Source organism: Dama dama, chromosome 5 (genome assembly GCF_033118175.1).
Source record: "Dama dama isolate Ldn47 chromosome 5, ASM3311817v1, whole genome shotgun sequence".
NCBI classification, from domain to species: Eukaryota; Metazoa; Chordata; class Mammalia; order Artiodactyla; family Cervidae; genus Dama; species Dama dama.
In genome coordinates this window covers 39,286,547-39,311,239 of record NC_083685.1, presented here as the reverse complement: position 1 = coordinate 39,311,239, position 24,693 = coordinate 39,286,547, and the positions used below count along the sequence as shown (strand labels likewise).

The following is a 24,693-nucleotide window of genomic DNA, read 5'->3' as shown; positions in this document are numbered from 1 at the left end:
GAATAGCTTCTCTCTTCTTTCTAAAGAAATGGCTGTGTATATTTCTGAGAGTTCAGCTAGGAAAGAAGTAGCTAAGCTTGAAGGTTCAGAAGCTGGCTGTGGTCCAGAATGTTTTCTGTTGGAGGGTAGCGAGGAAATGAGGAAATGGATATCTTTCAAGTCTTCTCCTTCATGCCAACAAACAAATGCCCTTGTTGGAACTTACGGGTGTTTCTACAGTTTGCTCTGTGTCCATAAAAACATAGCAACAGCAAGTGTCTAAGAGAAACAGCAGGAAAAACTTTACATCGCAGCCAGCGCACATTCTTCCTATTAAGTTCATTGTTTAAAACAAACATTTTGGCACCTTCATCCTTTTTTAGAGACATCAGGAACTGCTAAGGAGCTACGTGTTTTTTTGTTCATTTTGTTTTAACAAAAGAGGTTCTATAAAATGAGAGCTAAATAGATGGAGCATAGACAGGGAGTTTGGTTGAGAACTGATTTCAAAATTGATAAAGTACTTTGTATCACTCAGATTCGAACATCATATGGCAACTTCACGTGCAAGATCAGGAGTAAGAACAACAAAGACTATTTCCTGGACCAGAAGTGACTCCTCATAAAAGTATTATTACAGATTATTAATACCCTTGCACAGTAGACAACACCTATTCCCGATATTAAAAATATCATAGGTTTGGAAGTTAGAAATTCAGGAGTTATGAAATAATCACATTGTCTTACCTTTTAAAGAAAGTCTGTAGAAACCTGGGTTATGAGAATTATGTGATTTTATTTTGAGATAACTTAATAGGGAGAGAATATGTAGCACTGCTTCATAGTGCTACAGGCTTTTTTTTATGACAGCAAAGGTCAGGGTTCAATCACGTATTTGTTCCCTTAAGCATGCACATATAAAAATAAGAAGGATGCAAAAAGCATGCAAATTTGATTTGGATGTCTTGTATATGAGAAGGTCATGGTATATTAGATTGAGCAATGTGTTGAAAGGCAAATGATGAGAGTTCTGGCCCATGCTGAACTCAATAATCCATGAAAGAACTTTGAACTGTAAAGTCTTTATTTTATGCTATTGCACATAAGACTGTCTGTTTAAAAGTAGCTAATATATTTACTATTTTTAAAAATTAAAGACTAAATTGCCATGTTAACTTGTGGTTAATTTTTTCTAGACTTTCTTTGTTTCTGAAATGCATGAAAAGTGTATCCTAAATAGTAGATATCCTTTACTATCTCACAGTATCTCTAATACCAGTTTTAATCAAGTTTATACTTGTAAGTTAAAAAAAAAAAGAGAGAGAGAGATAAAAGAAGCATACGTGACAATATAAAATGAACAGACTGCCAAGATCATATGCCTGGGTTTTCCCCACTTCATTCTTTTTTTTTTTTTTTGAGTTTTGGTTCACTTCTCATCTTTGATGAATCTCTGTACTGTTTCTCTGATCCAAATTAGTTCCTTTTATGGTTATGAACTTTATTAGATCAAGTCTTGTGCTACCTTCTTAAATCTAAACACCTATGCTTCTCTAATGGTTCAGATGGCAAAGAATCTGTCTGCAACGCAAGAGATCCAAGTTTGATCCCTAGGTCAGGAAGATCCCCTGGAGAAGGGAATGGCTACCCACTCCCTGGAGAATCCCCACGAACAGAGGAGCCTGGCAGGCTACTGAATGACTAACACTTTCATTCTTTCTTTCATGCTGTTCTTTACAGTTTTGTAGCATCTTATTGAGTTCTTAGGGAGTACTCAGCAGATGACAAGGATTTCATTTATTTCCTCATTTAAGCCTCAGAACCATCCTAATAGTGTGGATTTGTACTAGATTTTTAATTGAGGGGAATTTGAGTCTAAGGGAGGCTAATATAGTTGCACAAAGATGCATAAAGTCTATAAATGGCAGATGAAGACTTTCAACTTCTGTCTTTATGACCTCAATGTGCACTTTTCCCATTATCCTACAGTAGAAGGAAGCTGAGACACAGCCTGGGGGGGTTTTAGGGGAGACAAGAAATGCTGTAGCTCATGTTAAGTCCAAAAACAACTCTGGTGAAGGTGTGTTGATGTAGGATTGGTTTACAATGATTTAGTTCTTTATCGTATGGCGCTAGTGTTAAAGAACCTGCCTGCCAATGCAGGAAACATAAGAGACACAGTTTTGATCCCTGGGTCAGGAAGATCCCCTGGAGAAGGAAATGGGAACCCACTCCAGTATTCTTGCCTGGGTAATCCCGCAGACAGAGGAACCTGGTGGGCTACAGTAGATGAGGTCTCAAAGAGTTGGACAGGGCTGAAGAGAATGAGCACACACATAGAGTTCAATGTAAATCAACAAAGATCTTTATTTATTTTCTGACTCAAGAAGTTTACTGTTTCAAATTACTGGTATAAACAGATCGTTATTATCTAAAATCTCAATCAATTGTTGCATTTGTAAAGCTGAATTATCCCCATTTGATTTTCTGAATCTTTTTTTAACCTCTTCCTGAGATTTACTATGATCATAATGAACTGTGTTGTGGGCTGCTAGAATATGATGATCTAGTAATAGTTTAGAAACTGAAATCTGGAACATAGTTCTCTTGGACATGAATTTTGATCTCACTCAAGTACTTAAATTCATAAAATTTCTTAACCTTTCCAAGTCTTCTCTATTTATAAAGTATTATGCATGTATGTATTCCTTTCATTTGGTAGTTTTTGAGTGTCAAATGTAATTTCTTTAGAAAAGCACCTGGCATTGTAATTAGTATGTGATACAAATTCAAAATTTAGGTTTATGTTCATAACAGTATACACACATAGCTAAAAAAAAAACTATTGTTTTTAATCTATTATAATCCATCTTTATATTTGGATGTGTGCATGCATGCTAAGTCAATTTAGTCATGTCCAACTCTTTGCGACCCTGTGGACTGTAGCCCACCTGGCTCTCTGTCCATGGGGATTCTCCAGGCAAGAATACTGGAGTGGGTTGCCATTCCCTCCTCCAGGAGATCTTCCTGATCCAGGAATCAAACCCATGTTTCTTACGTCTCCTGCATTGGTAGGCAGATTCTTTAGCACCCACACCACCTGGGAAGCCCTTATATTTGGGTAAGATGAACTAACATATAGAAACATGGATTAAGTAGGTAAAAAAATTCTGAACTCAAGCTTATATCCTAGATAGAAGAAAGATACATGAAAAAGTAAATGCAAAACCAGGCCATATATTTAAGTGCTAAGTGCTCTGAAACTGCTCAGAAGCATTGTTTCAGGGATTCAGAAGACAAAGAGATCACTTTTGACTTGAAAAGCCTTTCCTGGAGAAGAGTAAATTTAGGTTAAGATTTAAAGGGGTTACTCATTTAAAAGGGTTACTCATCTTACAATAGGGCTGAATCTGCCTGCCAGCCCAGGAGATGCAAGAGACTCCCTGGGTCAGGGAAGATCCCCTGGAGTAGGAAATAGCAACCCATGGAAATCCCATGGACAGAGGAGCCTGGCAGGCTACAGTCCGTGGGGTCACAAAAAGTTGGTGGTGACTGATCACACACACATCTTTCAATAGTAATGAAAAGGGAGAATGAAGGTATTCTAGGCTAGGAGTCAACAAATTGCTATAAAGGATCAGTGAATATTTTAAATTAGTAAATATTTTGGTTAATATTAGTAAATATTTTCAGCTCTCTACACCATCAGATCTCTGTTGCAGCATTCAGCTTGCCCTTGTAATGCAAAATCAGTCATAGACAATACACACATGAATAGGCGTGGCTAAGTTCCAGTAACACTTTGTTTACAAAAGTAGGCTCTGACCGGAATTTGGCTTGCAGGTTGTGTTTGGAGAACCCTGCTCTAGGATAGAGAAGGACTCGAACAAAGCCAGAATGCTTGGGAAAGCACAAATCCTTTTCCCAGAAGCAGAAAGTGATCCAGTGAGTCTGAAAGTTTGGCTATCCATTGAAGATTTGTGTAGAATAAGTTTGGAGAGATGCTGGGGCCGTTTATGGAGTGGCTGGAATTTGCAGACTAGGCCTTATGCCCTAGGCAAACTGAAAGTTAAAAGCTTTTGAGGATGGGGGAGTTTCACTGTTAAAGCTGAAATACATATTACTACCATTGTTCTTTCATTCACTGACTGACTCTGCTTCATCCAAACTGCTTCCTACAAAGTTGAGAGGAATTATCATAAAATGTAAACTAGTCATGTTACTGGCCACCTTAAAACATTTCAGTTGTTTCTCCAGCTAAATGCAAAAAAAAAAAAAAAATGTGAATCTTCTCATATGGTATACAAGGCTCATTCCTAACCCACACCAACCATACCGAATAGCTTTATTTTTCTGATGCTATGTTTTTGCATAGTTTTTACCTTTGTACCTGTTTCTGTCTTTGCCTAGAATGCCTTTCATCCTTTATTTTTTCATAAGCTATTCCTCTGTCTTTCCAAAAATCATCAGTTACTCAAAGCTTCTACTTATTTCCTTAGGTTTCACTGACTATGCTCTTGTTTCCACACATTTTGGGTTTAAACTATGCTTGTTACAAGGTACTATAATTGTAATACAGCAAAATTACCTTCTATATTAAAGATTTCTCTTTATGAGAACTGAAGTGCTTAACTCCTCAGAACTTAACAAAGTACCTGGGATGTCGTAAGGGCTTCAAAATTATACAGGATGCATGCATGCATCCTAAGTTGCTTCAGTCGGGTCCAACTCTTTGCGACCCTGTGGACCATAACCCACCAGACTCCCCGATCTATGGGATTCTCCAGGCAAGAATACTGGAGTGGGTTGCCATTTCCTCCTCCAGGGGATCTTCCTGACTCAGGGATCGAACCTGAGTCTCATAAATCTCCTGCATTGGCAGGCAGTTCTTCAACACTAGCGCCATATAGGAAGCCCTTATACAGAAGAGTATGGTATATAGATTGGAAGGATTATAAATCAGAGTTGGAAAAGTAAGTTAATTTTTATTATGTTAATCTGGGCATGATATAATTATGAACTGAATTAGGATCTTGGCAGGAGGAATAAACAGAAAAGGAATACAGAGGCAGAAAAGATGGCTGTTAGCCATCAGGACAGGAAGACAAAGAAAGTGAGACAATATCAGTAAAAGAAAGCAGAATGCCAAGATGACAAACAGAAAAGTTAGGAGCTTCTGACATGTTGTGCTTATGAGTCCAGCAGAATCTCTAGGTAGAAGTGCCTCCTGGAGAGTTACAAATATGGGTGGGAATCTCTGGAATGACAGGTTTGGAGGTTTTCTGCATAGTTTCCTAGATGTTTTCTGCATAGGTGCAGCCATGGAAATGGGTAATTCTCTGTTTTCTTTCTCTCTCTGTCTTTCATACAAACATGAAAATAAAGAAAGAAAAGTGCTGAGAAAAAGTGCTGTGGGGGATGTTCAGATTACTATGAAGAGAGAAAGAGGAAACACAGAAGGCAAATTAGAAGGTGTGGTTAGAGATACAGAGTGAGAAATAAGAAATAACACTGAGACAGACACTGAGGAGAAAACAAAATGCCAGTAAGAAAGGATGACTTGTGATGCAAACAGTAAAGAGAAATAAGGACTCAGAAATAAATATCCAAATAGTCTTTTCTGGTAAAGCAATGGAGGAGAAAGTTTGATTGAGAGATTTTTAAGAATAACTGGCTGGAGAAAGCTTTGAGGTAGTAACCTACCCTCTCAAAAATGAGGTGTAAAAAAATGTGAGTAAAGACTATTCTAACGTTCTAAAGAATATTAGAATTACTCATTTAATGCATTTCTTTAGGTGCCAGTCACTATTATGTTGGAGATGTTTTTTCAAGGAAGAATATATTAGGAATAAAATAGCTATTAGAATGCTATAAAGAAAAACACTAACATAAATTTAGTAATTTTAATATCACAATTATGTGTAAGAGACATTTGCACATATTAACTGATTTCACATATGGGCTTCCCCAGGTGATACTAGCAGTTAAGAACCTGCCTGCCAATACAAAAGACATAAGAGACTTAGGTTCGATCCCTGGGTCAGGAAGAACCCCTGGAGAAGGAAACAGGAAAATACTTGGAACCTAGTAGGTGGTCAGTATATATCAATATTTAATCCTCACAAATTGGAAGGCAGCAATTCTCAACTCCACTTTTACTGATGGATATACTGAGCCTTGGGTGTGTGCACACTGTCGCTCAGTTGTGTCCAACTCTTTGTGACCCCATGGACCAGAGTCCGCTAGGCTCCTCTGTACATAGACTTCTCCAGGCAAGAATACTGGAGAGGTTTGCCATGCCCTCCAGGGGGGATCTTCCCAGCTCAGGGATCAAACCCACTTCTCTTATGTCTCCTGCATTTGCAGGCAGGTTCTTTACCACTGACACCACCTGGGAAGCTCCATACGGAGCCATGAAGATACTAAAATGACTTTCATAAGTCATATAAATAAATAGGAACCAGAACTCAATACCAGATATTCTGAGCATTTCTGTAGGGATAAAGATGTGATCCAGGAATGAGGGAGTATCTGAAGATCCAGAGAGAAATGTAGTAACTGTTGAATTAAAGATCTGAAGGAAATATAATGGGATGCAATCAAGAGCACAGAATAAGGGATTTACCTTTGAACGTTCACTCTGCTGATTTAGTTTTGTGACTTTCTCCAATGTTATGACATAAAATAATTAAAAGTGAGGTTTGAATGGACATTTGGTCAGTTGGGGGAAAAAAGGAATTCATTTCTATAAAAGCTAAATTCTGGGATGGGTGTCTGGGAAGCAAAGATAAAAATTAGATAAAGACTGGGAATTAACACAGGCTGGTTTTCTACAAGGGAAAATGTTAAATGTTATATAAAGTGTAAAACTCTAAGTACACCATCCATTAAGAGGTATAACATGATCAAACTAGTGGAAAGAAGAATATAAACAAATATTTGTTGGATAGCTGTTGTGTAAAAGATCACATTAGACTATACAGGAAAATTAACATCACACATAAAAGGTTGTGATTTTAGAGAACCCATCAGTAGTTGGTAAAATGGCTTAAATACATAATATTTAAGTAGCTAATATGGAAATTAATACACAAAATCTCTATTAACCAGAGGAGAAGATGGATTTTCTCCAGGATTCCATGAGTAGCAAGAAGTGATTAACATCCAAAATATATATTACATTAAAAACAAAGCAAGCCAAGGTATATAAGGTTGAGGTTGGCACAATGATTTAATAGAATGGGAAAATACTTTTCATTTAAGTTGTAATAAGATGGGAATACCAGACCACCTGACCTGCCTCCTGAGAAATCTGTATGCAGGTCAAGAAGCAACAGTTAGAACTGGACATGGAAAACCAGACTGGTTCCAAATCGGGAGAGGAATACTTTAAGGCTGGATATTGTCACCCTGCTTATTTAACTTATATGCAGAGTATATCATGAGAAATGCTGGGCTGCATGAAGCACAAGCTGGAATCAAGATTGCTTGGAGAAATATCAATAACCTCAGATATGCAGATGATACCACCCTTATGGCAGAAAGCAAAGAAGAACTAAAGAGCCTCTTGATGAAAGTGAAAGAGGAGAGCGAAAAAGTTGGCTTAAAACTCATTCAGAAAACTAAGAGACCATGGCATCTGGTCCCATCACTTCATGGAAAATAGATGGGGAAACAGTGGAAAAAGTGACAGACTTTATTTTGGGGGGCCCCAAAATCACTGCAGATGGTGACTGCAGTCATGAAATTAAAAGACACTTGCTCCTTGGAAGAAAACTTATGACCAACCTAGACAGCTTATTAAAAAGCAGAGACATTATTTTGACAACAAAGATCCATTTAGTTAAAGCTATGGTTTTCCCACTAGTCATGTATGGATGTGAGAGTTGGACTATAAAGAGAGCTGAGCACCTAAGAACTGATGGTTTTGAACTGTGGTGTTGGAGAAGACTCTTGAGAGTCCTTTGGACTTCACAGAGATCAAACCAGTCAATCCTAAAGGAAATCAGTCCTAAATATTCATTGGAAGGACTGATTTTGAAGCTGAAACTCCAATACTTTGGCCATCTGATGTGAAGAACTGACTCATTTGAAAAGACCCTGATGCTGAGAAAGATTGAAGATGGGAGGAGAAGGGGACGACAGACAATGAGATGGTTGGATGGCATCCCTGACTCAATGGATATGAGTTTGAGTAAACTCCGGGAGTTGGTGATGGACAGGGAGACCTGGCGTGCTGCAGGCCATGGGGTCGCAAAGGGTTGGACATGACTGAGCGACTGAACTGAGCTGAACTGTCCTAATTTTAAAGTGGATATGATAATTTTTGCAAGATAAAAATAGCATCAATTTGTATTATATATGATTATATGAGACAATAGTTATTTGAAGAGTTTTCACACATAGGTTTTAGCCCAGGGAGTCTGGGCTGGACATGGCAGCTATGACAAAGTATTCCAGAAGTTATGCATTGCCACTTCAATTGCCACTTTAAGAACATTAGTAGCTTTCACCTGAGGTCCTTGGAACCCAGAGGTTTTTCTGCCCTATAAAGAAGTCCAACTACCCTGCTGAAGAACCACATTAAAAAGCCCTGAGACCACAAGAGCAGAGAAGAGGCTCAATGGAGCCTGATGTTCCAGCCATCCCTGCCAAGGCACCGTGTGTGTGAGTGAAGCCATCTTGGGTCCTCCAGACAGTCACCACGCAAATACCTCTAAGTGACACTAGTTAACCACATGAAGCATGAAAATCTCCTCCCCCGATCTGTGTCCTAATTCCTAAATTACCAAAGAATGAAATGCAGTAAGAATATAAATAAAATTAATAAGATAAAATTTTAGAACAATAAGATCATTATTGTTTTAATCCTCATTTAGGCATAGTTGATTATTTAGCAATAATAAGCCTGGTGGCTTAGACAGTAAAGAATCTGCCTGCAATGTAGGAGACCTGGGTTCGATCCCTGGGTCAGGAAGATCACCTGGAGAAAAGAATGGCTACTCACTCCAGTATTCTTGCTGGGAGAATTCCATGGACAGGGGCGCCTGGTGGGCTACAGTCCTCGGGGTCACAAGGAGTCCGGAGATGACTGAGCAACTAAAACTTTCACTTACTTTCAGTCACAATAGGGTTAGGTGTTAATGCTGTGGCTTTTCCAATGAAATGAAGCATTATATGCATTTCATCCAAAGACTAATGTTTAATGAGAAAAGTAATCAAAATGTACAAAGGAAAAGGCACTGACCTGATAACCGCATTGGTTGAAGCATCAATATCTGAGGCATTTACCAATATAACATCTGTCCCAGTTGGTGCGTCTTCAGGAATTGTTGTCAAATACATTTTACTGGCAAAAGTGGGGACATTGTCGTTGATGTCATCCACTATGACATTGATTGTTCCAGTTCCGGTCAGGGCAGGGGATCCTAGAGGGAAAAGAAAACCAAGTCTTAATGTTCATAAATCACAAAAATAATAGCGAGCTTAACAATGGGTTGTAGACAGAACTACTAAAGAGAATGTAGAAAACACCCCAAGGTTATTTGTGAACACATAGACAGGTAATTGAGTAATTTTTAGTTTTGTTACAAGAAAAATATTTTTATTTAGGGACTAGTATTCCAACTCTTTCTTAGTGATACTGCACAAAAAGAATATGTCAACCTCCTAGTCTATTTTAAAGGTACTCACTCAGCAATGTAGAACACAACAATATCATTTAAATGCCACAAAAGCGGCACTACTGGTTTCTCTGAAATTATAGTCAAATAACTCAAGCCAGATTTGGAGCATCCCTCTGGATCTGGAATAGCTGGCCAGCTGACAAAGTAGAATTAAAAACTGTATTCCTAGATGTGACTATCAATGCTATCATAAAAAAAAAAATTAACTGAATTTTGAGGGCTTTACATCTTCTGTACTAACTTATATTTCTTTGCAGAAAATTTAAAAAAGAAAGCACTCTGACCTTTCACTTGCTGGAAATAGCATGTCAGTGAGATGACTTGAAATCATTTCTGTTGCATTTATTTAGTGTTTAAGGTAAATATGAAGCAATTCGTTTTTATTTCCTGTTCCAGTGCCATTATCGGCATATAGTGAAAATGCAGGATTTAACAAAACTCTGGAGTACACTGTCTATACTACACAGGGTTAGAAGACTCTTGTGTGGTGAAGGTCAGAGGTCATATTTAGTTGATTCTGTGGGTTATCTCAAAGGTAAGTGGCAAATCATCTGCTTTTAGTTGTTTTTCAGAATCATTTTTCAAACTTGAATATACCAAAATAGAAATAATGAAGGTCTGCTTACCTATGTTTATCTAAAATAAAATAAGGCCCTGGATACTCTCAACTTTAAGATACAACTTTTTTTTCCCATAAAATTATTTCCCATTAAATGACGCTTAAATTCTACTTACTTCTGGTAGTCCATATTTTGTAAATAAAGCCATTCTTTCATTGACTCATTCATTTCTCTGTAAAATGTTTATGAATATCTCTCTAGTATCATGGAATGGTGTTGAGATTCACAACCTTACAATATTATTTTTTTGCAATAATATTCTTATGATTTGCTAATATGTCCTTATTGCTATTCAGACTTTTTCCTGTGTTCTTAGATTGTCATTACTGATGGCATAGTACCAACCAATTTTATGTTCCAATGTATGGGCACCAAAAATCAATAGACTAGAAAATTATGGAATGCAGTGGTTTTTGTGCTCTACGTAAGGAAGCTCAAATTCTACGTTAGATGAAAAATTTATATGACCACTTGAACTGGGCACTATGAGAAGGCCCATAATTAAATTTAGGCTGCAAGCTGATCTCTGTTGCCTTCTCTGTGAGACAATTTATGTCAAGAATTCCATTTATATTAACATTTTAAAATTGATTTCTCCAGATATCTTACCTTTTAGGTGTTAGATTTTTATATTAAAGAAAAGAAAACTAGTTCTCACTCTTTACCTTTTCTGCATAATGAACTACACATATTAAAATATTCTACTTGCCTTTTCACTAGTCACTTAAACAATGGTAGGATAACATCATACATAATTCACATTCAGAACAGATTTAGAAGTATTATAAACACTGAAGAAGCACATCAAAATAATACTTTTAAAATCTCACTGAACATAAACATTTATTGAATCTTTAGGCATTCATGTACTGGTTTAAGAAGTTTACCCGAACTGTCTACTGTTCATAAGTTAGTATGGCTGTTACCTCCATGTTATATATAAATAACATGAAAGAAAGGGATAGAAAGGTTGAGCAACTTTTTTAGGGCCATTGACCTGGTGAGGAATGGAACTAGGTTTTGACTTGAATGGGGAGCTCTTGACCACTGACATAAAAGCCAGAAGGTGTTGGCAGCAGGACACATGCTGCTCAGTGAGATGCTCTGGGACTCCGGACAAGCCAGTCTCAGGGAACAACACGAGGCACAAGCCAGAGAAAAAGGCCCATCTGTGGGGGACCTTAGCTATTGTCCAGGTTAAGCTTGTGTAGCATCTGGGGACATCTGTCTGGCCATAAATTTTAAATTTTTCACAGCACATGTTAAAGCTCAAATCAATATTTTCTGAGTTATTATGGATGACCAGTGTTTGGCCTAAAGCTCTGAAATATGTGTTTAATTATACACAATTTAATGAAATGGAAGTTAACTGTGTGAATGATGTTAGTATCTCTCCCATTGTCTGCTTGGAAAAAACAATAACTAGAGCTTATCTGTGCATTTGTGTGGACAAAAGGGGATGTCATGGGAAGGAGGGGCGATATCTGATGACTCGTGAGAGGGGATAACTAAATCAAGGTCCCAGATATCATGAAAGGCTCTTTTATCTCTATTACTGACACTGTATTCCACTCACTAAATCTGTCTCCTTATATGCAAAATGGGAATAATGAGAACAAACCTACCCCAATAGGGGTGTGGAGGGGAATGTGACATGTTTAGGATAGTGCCTGGTACATAGAACGTATTCTATATTACTCTTCGTTGTTGTACTTGTTTTAGAAATCAGGGGGAAAAAAAGGAAAATTGACATTTAAAAGGTCAGTTTTTAATCTTACAGATTACTGTGTCATAATTCTCAGGATTTTTGTCCCCTGACAAAACTTTCAAGTCAGTCCTATGACAATATTATTCACGAAAAGATTTTGAATCATTTTTTTCTTTTAATGATTTTTTTTTGTAGTTATAACTGTATGAGACTCAGCTTTCAAAACTTCCACAGCTTTGTATAAAATGTGTTGAACTGAAAATTTAAAAATGCGAAATTTACAAATTTCAATTGAGAGAACACCTGAATATGTCTGATATGCTCTCTAATCAACAATGCTTAAACTTGTTAAGAATAATTCAGTAACTAACAAATGGTTTTATCTTTGGTATTCTAAAGTGTCTGATGACACACATATGAAAAACCTCGAAAAATGATGACTAACTCATTTGGTCAGGAACGCGTGATTTCTTTCCTTGTCTATAAACTATATAAATGTTGTTCCTGATGTGTTTTCTGAATTAGTAAGCAAAAAGAAAAAAAAAAAAACACAAAACATTGTTTACCTAGGAAAATATTCAACAAATTCAATCTCATGGTTTCCATACCAGAGAACAATTTTTCCACAAGTTCTTGAAAGCACAACAGCATATGATCCTGGCCTGAGAAGTGGCCCCACGGTAATCCCATATCCACATGGGGTATTTCTCAAGCAAAGAACCATCACGAGTCCCCTTTCCTCCACTTGTTAGCAGCCACAGCCCAGTTGAACAGCACTTGGGGTTCTTCTCTTCCTCTTTTCTTCAAGAATTGATAGAGTGACCAGATTTCTATAATGGCCTCACTTTCTTATTGCCCCAGCGGATGGGCATGCAGGTCTTATGTACTTTTGAAGTTTTACAAAGAAATTGTACAAAGACATAATTCTACATTTCTAAGTCTCTTACTGGGATTTAACTAACTCTGAACTCTTCTTCCAATATTTCTCTTTTATTCTCAGGATAGGGCCTTCCACCACTCAGCTCACTCTAGCCTCAGACTGGGTCCTCCACAAGGCCCTGCCTCTCAGCTCTAGGCAGGAAGATGAAATCAAGGGACAGAAAGCAGGAATGCCCCCTGATTTTGAGCGAATAAGCCTCATATCCCAGGTGGCTTCGTGATAAAAAAGCCACCTGCCAATGCAGGAGAGGCAAGCTTGATCCCTGGGTCAGGAAGATCCTCTGGAGGAGGAAATGGCAACCCACTCCAGTATTCTTGCCTGGAAAATCCCAAGGACAGAGGAGCTTGATGGGCTACAGTCCAAAGGGTTACAAAGAGTCGGACTTGTCTGAGCACAACAACACAACAAAGACTTATATCTACAACAGACTTCTCAGAGGAAGGATGCAAGTTACCTAGTCCTTGGTGCACACAGATTTCAGATTCATGAAGCAGGTATTACTATTTAAGTTTTTTTAATAAAGAACTTTCAACTCAAATAATTTAAACAATTTACTTACATTTAGCCATAGTGGACAGAGCCTTCCCTGGTGGCGAAGTGGTAAAGAATCTGCCTGCTAATGCAGGAGACTTGGGAGACGTGGGTTCTATCCCTGGGTTGGGAAGATCCTCTGAAGTAGGAAATGGCAACGCACTCCAGTATTCTTACCCGAAAACCACATGGACAGAGAAGTATAGTCCATTGGGCCACCAAGAGTCAGAGACGACTTAGCGACTGAACAACAACAACAATAGTGGACAGAAGGAAAGTCAACTCTGAACTCTTAAAAAAATATATTTTCTCTGTTCATTAGGCTCAGATAAAAGTATGCCACTCTTACTGCAGATGTTTTACTCATTATTATTATTATTGATGTACTTCTACCATATTCTCTATTAAGTTATAAAATAATTGAGAGCAGAAATTATTGTTTAATTCATCGTTATCCAAACCCATAATGCATAGGTTGCCTTCAATGTGTATTAAGTTCTCCTTTGACTCTATATATGGAAATCTGATCTAGTGACTACATGGCTGAAAGTTCAAAAAGCTGATCACTTCTGGGAATAAATATAGGTTTTAGCCTAAGGCTGGGGTCAGAGAACAAAACTTCTGACAAAGGTCACCATTTTGGAGATAGTCTACTGCTTATAACAGAGGGTCCCAATTAATCCTGAATCCCATGAGAGGAATCAGAATACTAGGGGTCAATATTTTGCTTGGATAGATCTGATAATGATGAATTATATAGGTTGTGGCGTAATAGGGCAAGATTACTCAGTTTCATCTGGAATTGATTTATGAGAACCAGATGCAATCAGAAAGAAGTAGAATGTAAAGACATAGACTCCTGATAGAAGACAGTGAGCCAATGAATGGAGCTGAAGATACAAGTGAAATGAAAGGACAAAATCTCAGAAATTTTTAAGTATAGAGGCAAGCAGCATACAGGAGACATGTGAAATGCAATTGGAAATCAGATGATAAAAGGAAGCTCAAATTCATTTTGTAAAAATATTTTGTATTTTATATATCATACATCTCTGTGTGTATATCAGTTCAGTTCAGTTCAGTTGCTCAGTCATGTCTAACTCTTTGCGACCCCATGAATCGCAGCACGCCAGGCCAGCCTGTCCATCACCAACTCCTGGAGTTTACTCAGACACATGTCCATTGAGTTGGTGATGCCATCCAGCCATCTCATCCTCTATTGTCCCCTTCTCCTCCTGCCCCCAATCCCTCCCAGCATCAGGGTCTTTTCCAATGAGTCAACTCTTTGCATGAGGTGGCCAAAGTACTGGAGTTTCAGCTTCAGCATCAGTCCTTCCAATGAACACCTAGGACTGATCTCCTTTAGGATCGACTGGTTGGATCTCCTTGCAGTCCAAAGGACCCTAAGAGTCTTTTCCAACACCATAGTTCAAAATATATATGAGAGTAAAAGTGAAAGTGTTAGTCGCTCAGTCGTGTCTGACTCTTTACGACCCTATGGACTATAGCCTGCCAGGCTCCTCCATCTGTGGAATTCTCCAGGCAAGAATAATGGAGTGGGTGGCCATTCCCTTCTCCAGGGAACCTTTCTGACCCAGGGATCAATCCTGGGTCTCCTGCACTGCAGGGGGAATCTTTACCATCTGAGCCACCAGGGAAGCCTGTATATACATTTTATAAAGTATATATATATACTTTATATATATAATATATATATATATAATATGTATATATACTATATGTATATACTATGTACATATACATATATATACATGTACATATACATATATATACATATATATATATATATATATAGTATATATATATATATACTATGGTGGTTCAGTTGCCAAATCATGTCCAACTCTTGCGACCCCATGGACTATATATAGCCTGCCAGGCTCCTCTGTTCATGGGATTCTCCAAGCAAGAATACTGGAATGGGTTGCCATTTTCTTCTCCAACATATATACAATAAATGTGGGTAAATAGATAGGAAACTGCTTAAATTTTTAGAGCAACAGCAAAAAAATACATATGATTCTGAAAAGCATTTTTTTAAATGTGTAAAAACACATCTCACATACACACACACACACACACACACAAAGATTATTCACAGTTTAATCTTCTGATAGTCCATTACACTTGCGTAGTTCCAAACTTTGTCTTGAGTCATATTTTATACTCTTAAACTTGGGAAATGATTAAACTGGTATTGCCTTTGAACATTGGTGGCTTAAAAAGATCAAACATATTACAATAAAGTTCAAGGAAACCTAAAATAAGATTTTAAAAAGAAAAATGTTTCAGGCAACTGCTCTATCAGAAAATTCATCTTCAAAGTGTAATGAATGAATCTAAAGATCTAATTAAAGTTCTAACTGTAGGCATTTTACATATTTAATGTTAGTCCCCATAAATTAAACATACTTTTCTGAAACATGAGAAACTATTCAGCCGCATTAGAATTTTTGCTTAACTGAAATCTGTTGCTTTGCCGCAAAGCTGATTTCATTCTTAACATCAAACATTTGGTGGAACAGTCCTCTGACTGGGTGTGTTTGTTGTAATAAAGTATTACCTTCTTTTTTATACTTTGAGTAAACATTTTCTCACAGTAAGTAAGCCATCCCCTGAAAAGGTATTGAAATCAACCATTCAGTATTGACTTTAAATTATGTGATTTGACTTAAATTTGTATCCAGAAAATATGTGAAGCAAGTAACTATGTAGTAGGATTTAAATATGACCGATAGCATTTATCTTAAAATTTTCATTTTATAATATATTACCACTAATTAGTTCTACAAATATGTTTATATAAATTAGGTAGGTACACACTTAGGTAACATTTTATTTTTAATCATTTCTCAGGAATCTTTATCAAAAACAGTTTCCTTTTTATAAATTCTTACACTAAAGAATCTGCCTGTAATGCAGGAGACCCAAGTTCTATCCCTGAGTCAGGAAGATACCCTGGAAAAGGGAATTGCTACCTACTTCAATATTCTTGGGCTTCCCTGGTGGCTCAGAGGTTAAAGTGTCTGCCTGCAACGTGGGAGACCTGGGTTTGATCCCTGAGTCGGGAAGATCCCCTGCAGAAGGAAATGGCAACCCACTCCAGGATTCTTGCCTGGAGAATCCCATGGACAGAGAAGCCTAGTGGGCTACAGTCCATGGGTTCACAAAGAGTTGGACAGGACTGAGCGACTTCACTTTCACTTTCAATATTCTTGGAGAAGGAAATGGCAACCCAGTCCAGTATTCTTGCCTGGAGAATCCCATGGACGGAGGAGCCTGGTGGGCTACAGTCCACAGGGTCTCAAAGAGTCAGACACGACTGAGTGACTTCAGTTCAGTTCAGTTCAGTTCAATATTCTTGTCTGGAGAATTCCATGGACAGAGAAACCTGGTGGGCTACAGTCCATAGAGTCACAAAGAGTTGGACACGACTGAGCAACTAAATAGAGGTGACAAATAGAGGTGGACTAAATAGACTAAATAGAGGTGACAAATAGGTGACAAATAGGACTAAATAGAGGTGACAAAACTAAAGAAAGAACTTAGCAATGTTATGTAAGTAAGACTGAAAAATTGCTCATAGTGTGAATGTAGTTAATGTCACTGAAATGTACACTTAAAAATCATTAAAGTGGTAAATTTTATGTTATATGGATACATAATTTTTAAGAGTTTACAAAATAAAACATGATGTAAACTAAGTATTTTATCCCCCACATAAAGTATGTGATAAAGACTTAATTTTGGAGAACATTAAAAAAAAGAACCCTAACAGCACATGTTGAAACTCTGAAATACTAGAAGCAACCATCAAATTCAAACTATAGCCTGCGTCCTGCCTACTTAGTGAAACTATCAAATTATATATCTTTGGAATAATTATCTAAATAGGCTACAAATTAAGATTAAGTTTTAACATGATAAAATTAGAAGATTTTTGAAAAGGAAAAATTCCTCATACTAAGCTTCTATCATTTTCTATTATATTTAATATTTATCCTTTATGTAATATAAACATTCTCTTTAATATTTCAAAGTTTGTTTCCATTTCAAAGTTCGGTTTCCTTCATCTACTCAGATTTATATCTGAAATTAAGTAAATGAGAAATAGACTGAAATTACTTCATCAAATTTTAATTCTATGCAACATGATAGCAATTCTAGCTATTATTTATTGGAATTTTGGAAGCTTGATCATCTTTCTTTTTGTATTTTTATCTTATGACTATACAAATTAAACACTATGTAGGAAAAATTGTTTCTACTATAGTGTAGCTGATTTAAAGAATATTATGTAAATAAATGATTTATGATAACACTTAGTCACTAATGGGTTTTGTACTAAACTTATTGGAAATAAGAGGAAGTAAAACAATAACCAGTTATGAACCTTGGAAACAAAATTCTCATCTAAGACAAATATTCCAATGGAAATAATCAAACTTCCTTTGACTCAAATATATAATTAAGTTAAATGCAAGTGATTTCTGGTAACTGAAGATTACCCTAGCACTGTTTGATTTATGGAATCATTGATGTCTTACGGAAAGTTTTCAAGTATTTTTCATTACTAAGAATGTTCATTATAACAGACAAGGCAAGTTCTTCTTCAATATCTTCCCACAAATAATACTGACAGAATGCAGTCTTTCTGGAACATTTAAAAAGCAACTCTCCTCAAATGTAAAATGTCATATTCCACATTTCTGACCTCTCTTGATTATAGAGACATTTGCAATGCAGTGACCCTCTCAGCTGAACAATGTGACAAATAGTTTTCATTCAAAATGTCATCATAGCCTCACCAAGAAACTAAGCATAGTGATTAGATTTTAAGATTAACTTTGGCAAAAGCATCATGTTTCCCCTTCATTAAAAAGTAATTTCCAATCCCTGCATAAGAATGAAGTTTATCCCCTTTCAATCAGATGATAAATGCCCTTAATTAGGGATGCTAATAACTGAAAATTTCCCCTCAGACCTATTAATTATGCTGACACATAGTTCACTACTAGACTTTTTGGCCAAATCTATAGCCAGAATCTCTCTTTAGCCTGTTAGCATATTAGACCGAGAACAGATAAATAAAGGTAATATATTTAATTTGTGCACAATTTAATCTCCCACACCCCAATTAAATGCAAATAACACCACCCAATTGTATCATACATATTGTATATTCTAAGTATAGTATTAAACATTTGCTTTGCACTCCGTAAAACTCCATAAAGCTCTTGGATATGCATTTCTTGATCTGAGAACAGTAATCCTTTGATTTTGAATTCATGAATATTCTTATTTTACTCGCTGTTTCAATGGCAGAGAACTGAATGTTATTTCTCTTTTTTTGCTGCAAAAATCATTTCTCTTTTTAATATAAAATGATATTTAATCCAAAGAGAAGAAACTCATAGACACGGTTTACATGAAACATAATACGTTAGATGAGCTAATCTGTGGGCAAGATGAGTCATAGTTAAGAAATGGTCTCCTTGATCAGGTTTAGTGGCTTCAGATTCTGTTTCTACTGATTAACAGCTGCAGGTCTGAGTCAAGTTGTTTACTTCTCTAATACTTAGCTTTGTTTTTGTTTTTCTTTTAATTCATAATATCGGAATCCAATTTACAAGGCTGTTGTGAGATTAAATCAGATCCTATAGTAAGAAATCTGGTGCAAACAAGCACTAGGCAAGGACAGAATGAACATTGTCTAAAGTCTGTCCACATAAGTTGTATCTCTACTCAAACGTGTTTCCAGAGAACTAAACTTTTATATCTACCTGCCATCTCCACTGGAGATTTCATAATATCTAAAATACAGTATATCAAAAAACTAATGTAAGGAAAATTCAACCTAAAAAAATCTTTCGTTTTGCTATCCCCAAATTTCTCAGGGCAATACTCTAGGACACACGCTTGATTTGTCTCTTTTACTAATTTCCTACACCTCCAATTCCATCATCAAGTCCTAGTGGCTTAACCTTCAAAACGGATAAAATATTTAGCTCTTTCACACCTCCTCCATACTGTAGCCTAATTTCAAACATTCTCAAGCACTGCTGTCATGGCCTTTTAATCACCATCTCTATTTCCACTGTAGTTTTCACCACTGACATAAAACCAGATCTCTTTTCCACAAAAACAGGCCACTCCAAAATTCCTTGTTGCTCCCCTGTCCAAAGCTTTAACAAGACTTTGCTTTTCTCTTTGAATAAAAGTAAAACTTCTTTCCCTGGCCTAAAACATTGAGATGATTCAGCCTCTGCCTAATTCATTTATCAAGACTTTTCCTTTCTTTTACTCTAGTAAAGCCGTCCAGGCCTTCCAGTTGTCCTTTGAATAAAGGCAACCTGATCCTTGTCTAGGAACCGTTTCATCTGCAAATTTACCCAGATTTTCACATTCCACTGTCCTGACTCTACTATTAAAAATAATACCTCCAATTCCTTCCTCTCTGGCCACTTAACCTGCTTTATTTAATTACATAGTACCTCATATAACTCCCGACCTATGTATTATATTCTGTCTATCTTTCTGACTAGAATGTAACTTTTGTGAGGACAGAGACTGTCATTTTTTCACCACTATATCTCTAGTTCCTAGAAGAATCCCTGGTAGAGCCTGCTCCACAGATGCTTCCTGACAAAACATTGTCCAGATGCTTGTTACACATTGACAGCCCAGAGAAGCACATGAGTCTCATTGACTCTAATAATACTTCACTTATAAGATCTATTAAATTACCATTATAGTTTGGTTTTAATAAATGCAAATGCAAAATGACAATTGGTTGGAATAATTGGCAGTATTATCATCTTCTACCTGTAAAGCCTAGTGAATTTTTTATATCTTCTCCTACTTAGCAATTTAATTTGAACAATGCCTAAATTGAAGCTTGTTCTCAAACAATCAGTATTGAAATTACTGATTCCAGTTGATTTGACACCACTTAAAATATTTTGAAACATTTATTTATGTATTTGGAAAAAGAAAAATAACAGAATGCTTTATTCATTAGAGTACAATGGATCGCATATTAGAAGAAAAGCTTTCTTAAAATTGTTTTTTTTTTTTTTAAATTGTGTTTTTGGAAATTTATGTTTTGCAAAGGGTAATCAGATTCTGATCTTTTTTCAGATATACCATAAGCGAACAAGGGCTCAGTTGGAAGGCAGAAATCCTGGATATTGTTCTTGACTCTGATATTCTCTGGGTCTGTAAGCTCTGGCAAACTGCCTAATTATTTCAGGCCTCAATTTTCTTATCTCAAAAATAAAGGAAATGGACTGGCTCATTTCCAAGAAGACTTCTGGCTATAAAATTGGCATTTTAAGTCAGATTTTTCTCACTTAGGATTTTTCATATACAGCTTTCTTTTAAAATCCTTCCATATTACACACTAGGTTATTATAACTTCAATAACCCCTTATAGTCACATCTTGTTTTACTGCTTTCTCGTGTACTAATTCACTTCCTTTAAGTGTAGTAGTAGATTTTGATAGGTCACAGACTATGAATTTACTGGTGAGGGTAGAAGATCACCGAAGGTTAAAAAAATTCTGAGACTTGGAAAATTCCATGGATATATATCTATTGGAAATGCTTATCTAAACACCAAAATTCTCATCACAAAATAAGTAAAATTTTTCACATTACGTTTATGTGAAGAATCATAGGCCTTTATTATTAAGCTACGTGAAGTCAAATACCACATGTGGGATATATATATAAATATATATAATAAACTATATATATTATTATTATTATTTGGTAGCTAAAAAGGTATTCGGTGTTTTGGGAGATATGGGAGGCTCACACTTTTTTGCTGTGGGAAGTCCAGATATAAAAGTATTGCCAAATGCCGAAACTTTTCCAAAGCACAGTGTCTGTTTATGCAGATTCTGAGTCAGTGACCCAAACCAAGAAAAGGTAGGCAGCATGTCACAAAGTAGAGATAAGACCTACCTAGAAACATCTACTAGATAACAGAATTGAATAAAAGCCAGAAGGTTCAGGGGAGAGTCATGAGAATATAGCTCAAGCAGTATTTTGAAGCATTTGAAACTGAATTAAAGCCATAAAATGCTTCAGTGGGTCTTTACATATGACTGCAATTTATCACATCACACTAAACACCACAGAGCCTTAACTGCTTATGTGCTTTTCAAAGCAGGGGTCAATTTGAATGACCACAACCAGTGTAGCAAAAACTTCTGGAATTTCAGCCATCAGTTAAAAAAGATTGGCACTTTTCCTTTCTTGGTAGGTCCTTTGAAAAAATCTGCAAGTGATAATTACATAATAATAAACTGCATTTAAGTATGGTAAATAAATATGAAATAATAGTTGCATATTAAAATAATAGGATGGTGATTAGTTGATAAATAATTATGATCATTTTTCACTCATTAAATGATTCATTCATTCAACAAATGTTTATTCAGCAACTGCTATATTACACATTCTGTTCTGAGTGTTTCTGGGAATTCAGTTTTGAACAAGACTTAGGAGCTTCCCTGGTAGCTCAGCTGGTAAAGAATCTGCCTACAATGTGGGAGACCTGGGTTCGATGCTGGGTCGGGAAGATCCCCTGAAGAAGGGATGGGCTACCCACGCCAGTATTCTTGGCCTCTCCTAGTGGCTGAGCTGGTAAAGAATCTGCCTGCAATGCAGGAGACCTGGGTTTGATCCCTAGGTTGGGAAGATCCCCTGGAGAAGGAAAGGCTACCCACTCCAGTATTCTGGCCTGAAGAATTCCATGGACTGCATAGTCCATGGCAAAGAGTTAGACACAACTAAGCAACTTTCACTTTCACTTACATGATACTAGAAGTATGACAGCTATTGATGAGGTAATCAAACTGTAGACTGCCAGGTCACTCTGTCCATGGGATTTCCCAGACAAGAATACTGGAGTGGGTTGCCATTTCCTTCTCCAGGGGATCTTCTCAACCCATGGATGGAATCCACATTTCCTTCACTGGCAGGCAGATTCTTTATTGCTGAGCCACCAGGAAAGCATTATATTCTATATAAACATATAACTGTAAATAGCAATTAATGTTTAAGAACAAATTCACAACAGAGTAATGTGATAGAAACATTGGAGAGATGGGGAGTGGGACCTATAGACTGACAGTCTGATAAATTCTCTCTGAGAAGTTGACATTTTACTTAGATGCAATGACAAAATGACCATGATACAGATATCGCCTGTCCCGCCCCCCCCCCCATTAAAAAATGAAAACAACAAAATAGCCAGCTACAAAGTAGAACATTCCAGACAGTGAGAACTACAGGTACAAATGTAAAGGGCCAAGGATGAGAAAAAGGTTGGCATTTTTAAAGGGGCCAGATTAACTGGCACTAGCAATTTGCTGTCACTGTTTAGCAACCACTCTCTAGAAGTAAGTCACCTGACCCGTAAGCTTGCTGATTTCTGTAGTGTAAATACTACACTAGCTGATTTCAACCAAACCAATGTGGAGATACTGAACAGAGTTGAGAGGTGACAATGACCAATGGTGAACATAATAAAGGCAGCAGCATTTGATGACAGAGGGGTCAGATAGTGGACAGAGGCAAGGTCATTTAATGCCATGTGGTCAATGGTAAGAAATTTAGTTTTTATTCTTGGAAATCATTGAATAGTTTTAATTAAGCAACAGGGCATAATCATTTATTTTATGGCTTTAATTCATGAGCTGCTTGTTGGAGAGCATACTGTGGGGGAGAAAGGCAGTTAGAAATTTATCATATTTGCCCTGGCTTGGACTAAAGTGGGGAGCTTCCCAGGTGGCGCTAGTGGTAAAGAACCCACCTACCAATGCAGGAGACATAAGAGATGCAGGTTCAATCCCTGTGTTGGGAAGATCCAGTGGAGGAGAGCATGGCAACATGCTCTGGTGTTCCTGCCTGGAGAATCCCATGGACCAAGGAGCCTGGTGGGCTACGGTCCATAGTGTCACAAAGAGTCAGACATGACTGAAGTGACTTAGCAAGCACACATGCACACAGACTAAGGTGGTGGTAGTGGAGATAAAGAAAACTGGATCAATTCAGGACATTTTGGGAGTCAGAGTCTAGTTGTCAATGGACTTGTTGAACAAAGTTTGCCTTGAGCAATTGTGAAACTGGGGACAGAGAACAACTTATGGAGATTAGGATGGATAAAAATCAGAAATTTTATTTGACCTTACTAAGCTGAAGATGTCCAACAAATATGCTGACTAATATTAATAGCTAAAATAGGTCATTTCCATATTTATTCCTGCTAATACATTTTTCATGTAGGAATTAGTGTTTCCATCAAATAGATAACAATACAAAGGTAACCGCCCTCCAAAGTAGGAGATGTGGATTCCATCCCTAAGTCAGGAAGATCACCTGGAGAAGGAAATGGCAACCCACTCCAGTATTCTTGCCTGGAAAATCCCATGGACAGAGGAGTCTGGTGGGCTATAGTTCAAAGGGTTGCAAAGAGTCAAACACAACTGAGCGACTGAGCACACACACACAGAAGTAACTTGTTCAACGTCACATACCTAAAAATTGTCAGAGATGGATTTTGAACCTCTTTTTAACCATAAAGCTATGTGTTTACCTTTATAATATATTTCCATTTTGTAAATTAATTCTTAGGATTAACTTTTTGAAAGTATACAGCTCTGGGTTTCCCTGATAATTCCCTGCTACTTATGCTACTTAAAACATATTACTTAATTTGTTGCACTTATGAGAAAATGGTAAGGAAAACTTTTGGAAGGAAGGATCCTTGGGAACAGAATGTCAAAATGTGAAGGACAGTTACTGCTTTAGGGCCAGCTCCCCTCTCAGGATGAACCACATAGTGCTGGGTTCTCTGTGGTACCTTCATGACCACACCTGGGTGAAGCCTTAGCATCCTGGGGGTGTCTACTTGGTATGTATTTCTAGAAGAAATAACAATGAGTAATTTGGACTGAAGGCAGAACATCCACACTTTTTATTATATCAGTTGAACAAAATATTATCTTTAATTGAGTTGTCGCCTCACCTCTTTAAATTAATCTTTAGTAAGTAAATCCTATGGGAGAAAAAAAAAAGTGAGGTAGAATTGTTACCCTCTGTCCTGGTTTTGTTATTTAACCGTGCAATACTTGGCCCCACACACATAGGATAGTGTGGTCGTATTCATTTTAAGCAGTAGACAGGAGTCCATAGAGA

General features: G+C 37.0%; 1 protein-coding gene across 1 annotated transcript in view; it reads right to left on the bottom strand.

The window, feature by feature from the left end:
- Positions 1 to 24,693, bottom strand: part of FAT4 (FAT atypical cadherin 4) — a 171,838-nt gene that overhangs the window by 42,173 nt on the left and 104,972 nt on the right. The window contains exon 7 of the mRNA XM_061142315.1: positions 9,227 to 9,407. Coding sequence (XP_060998298.1) covers positions 9,227 to 9,407 — 181 coding nt within the window. The remainder of the gene's footprint in view (positions 1 to 9,226; positions 9,408 to 24,693) is intronic.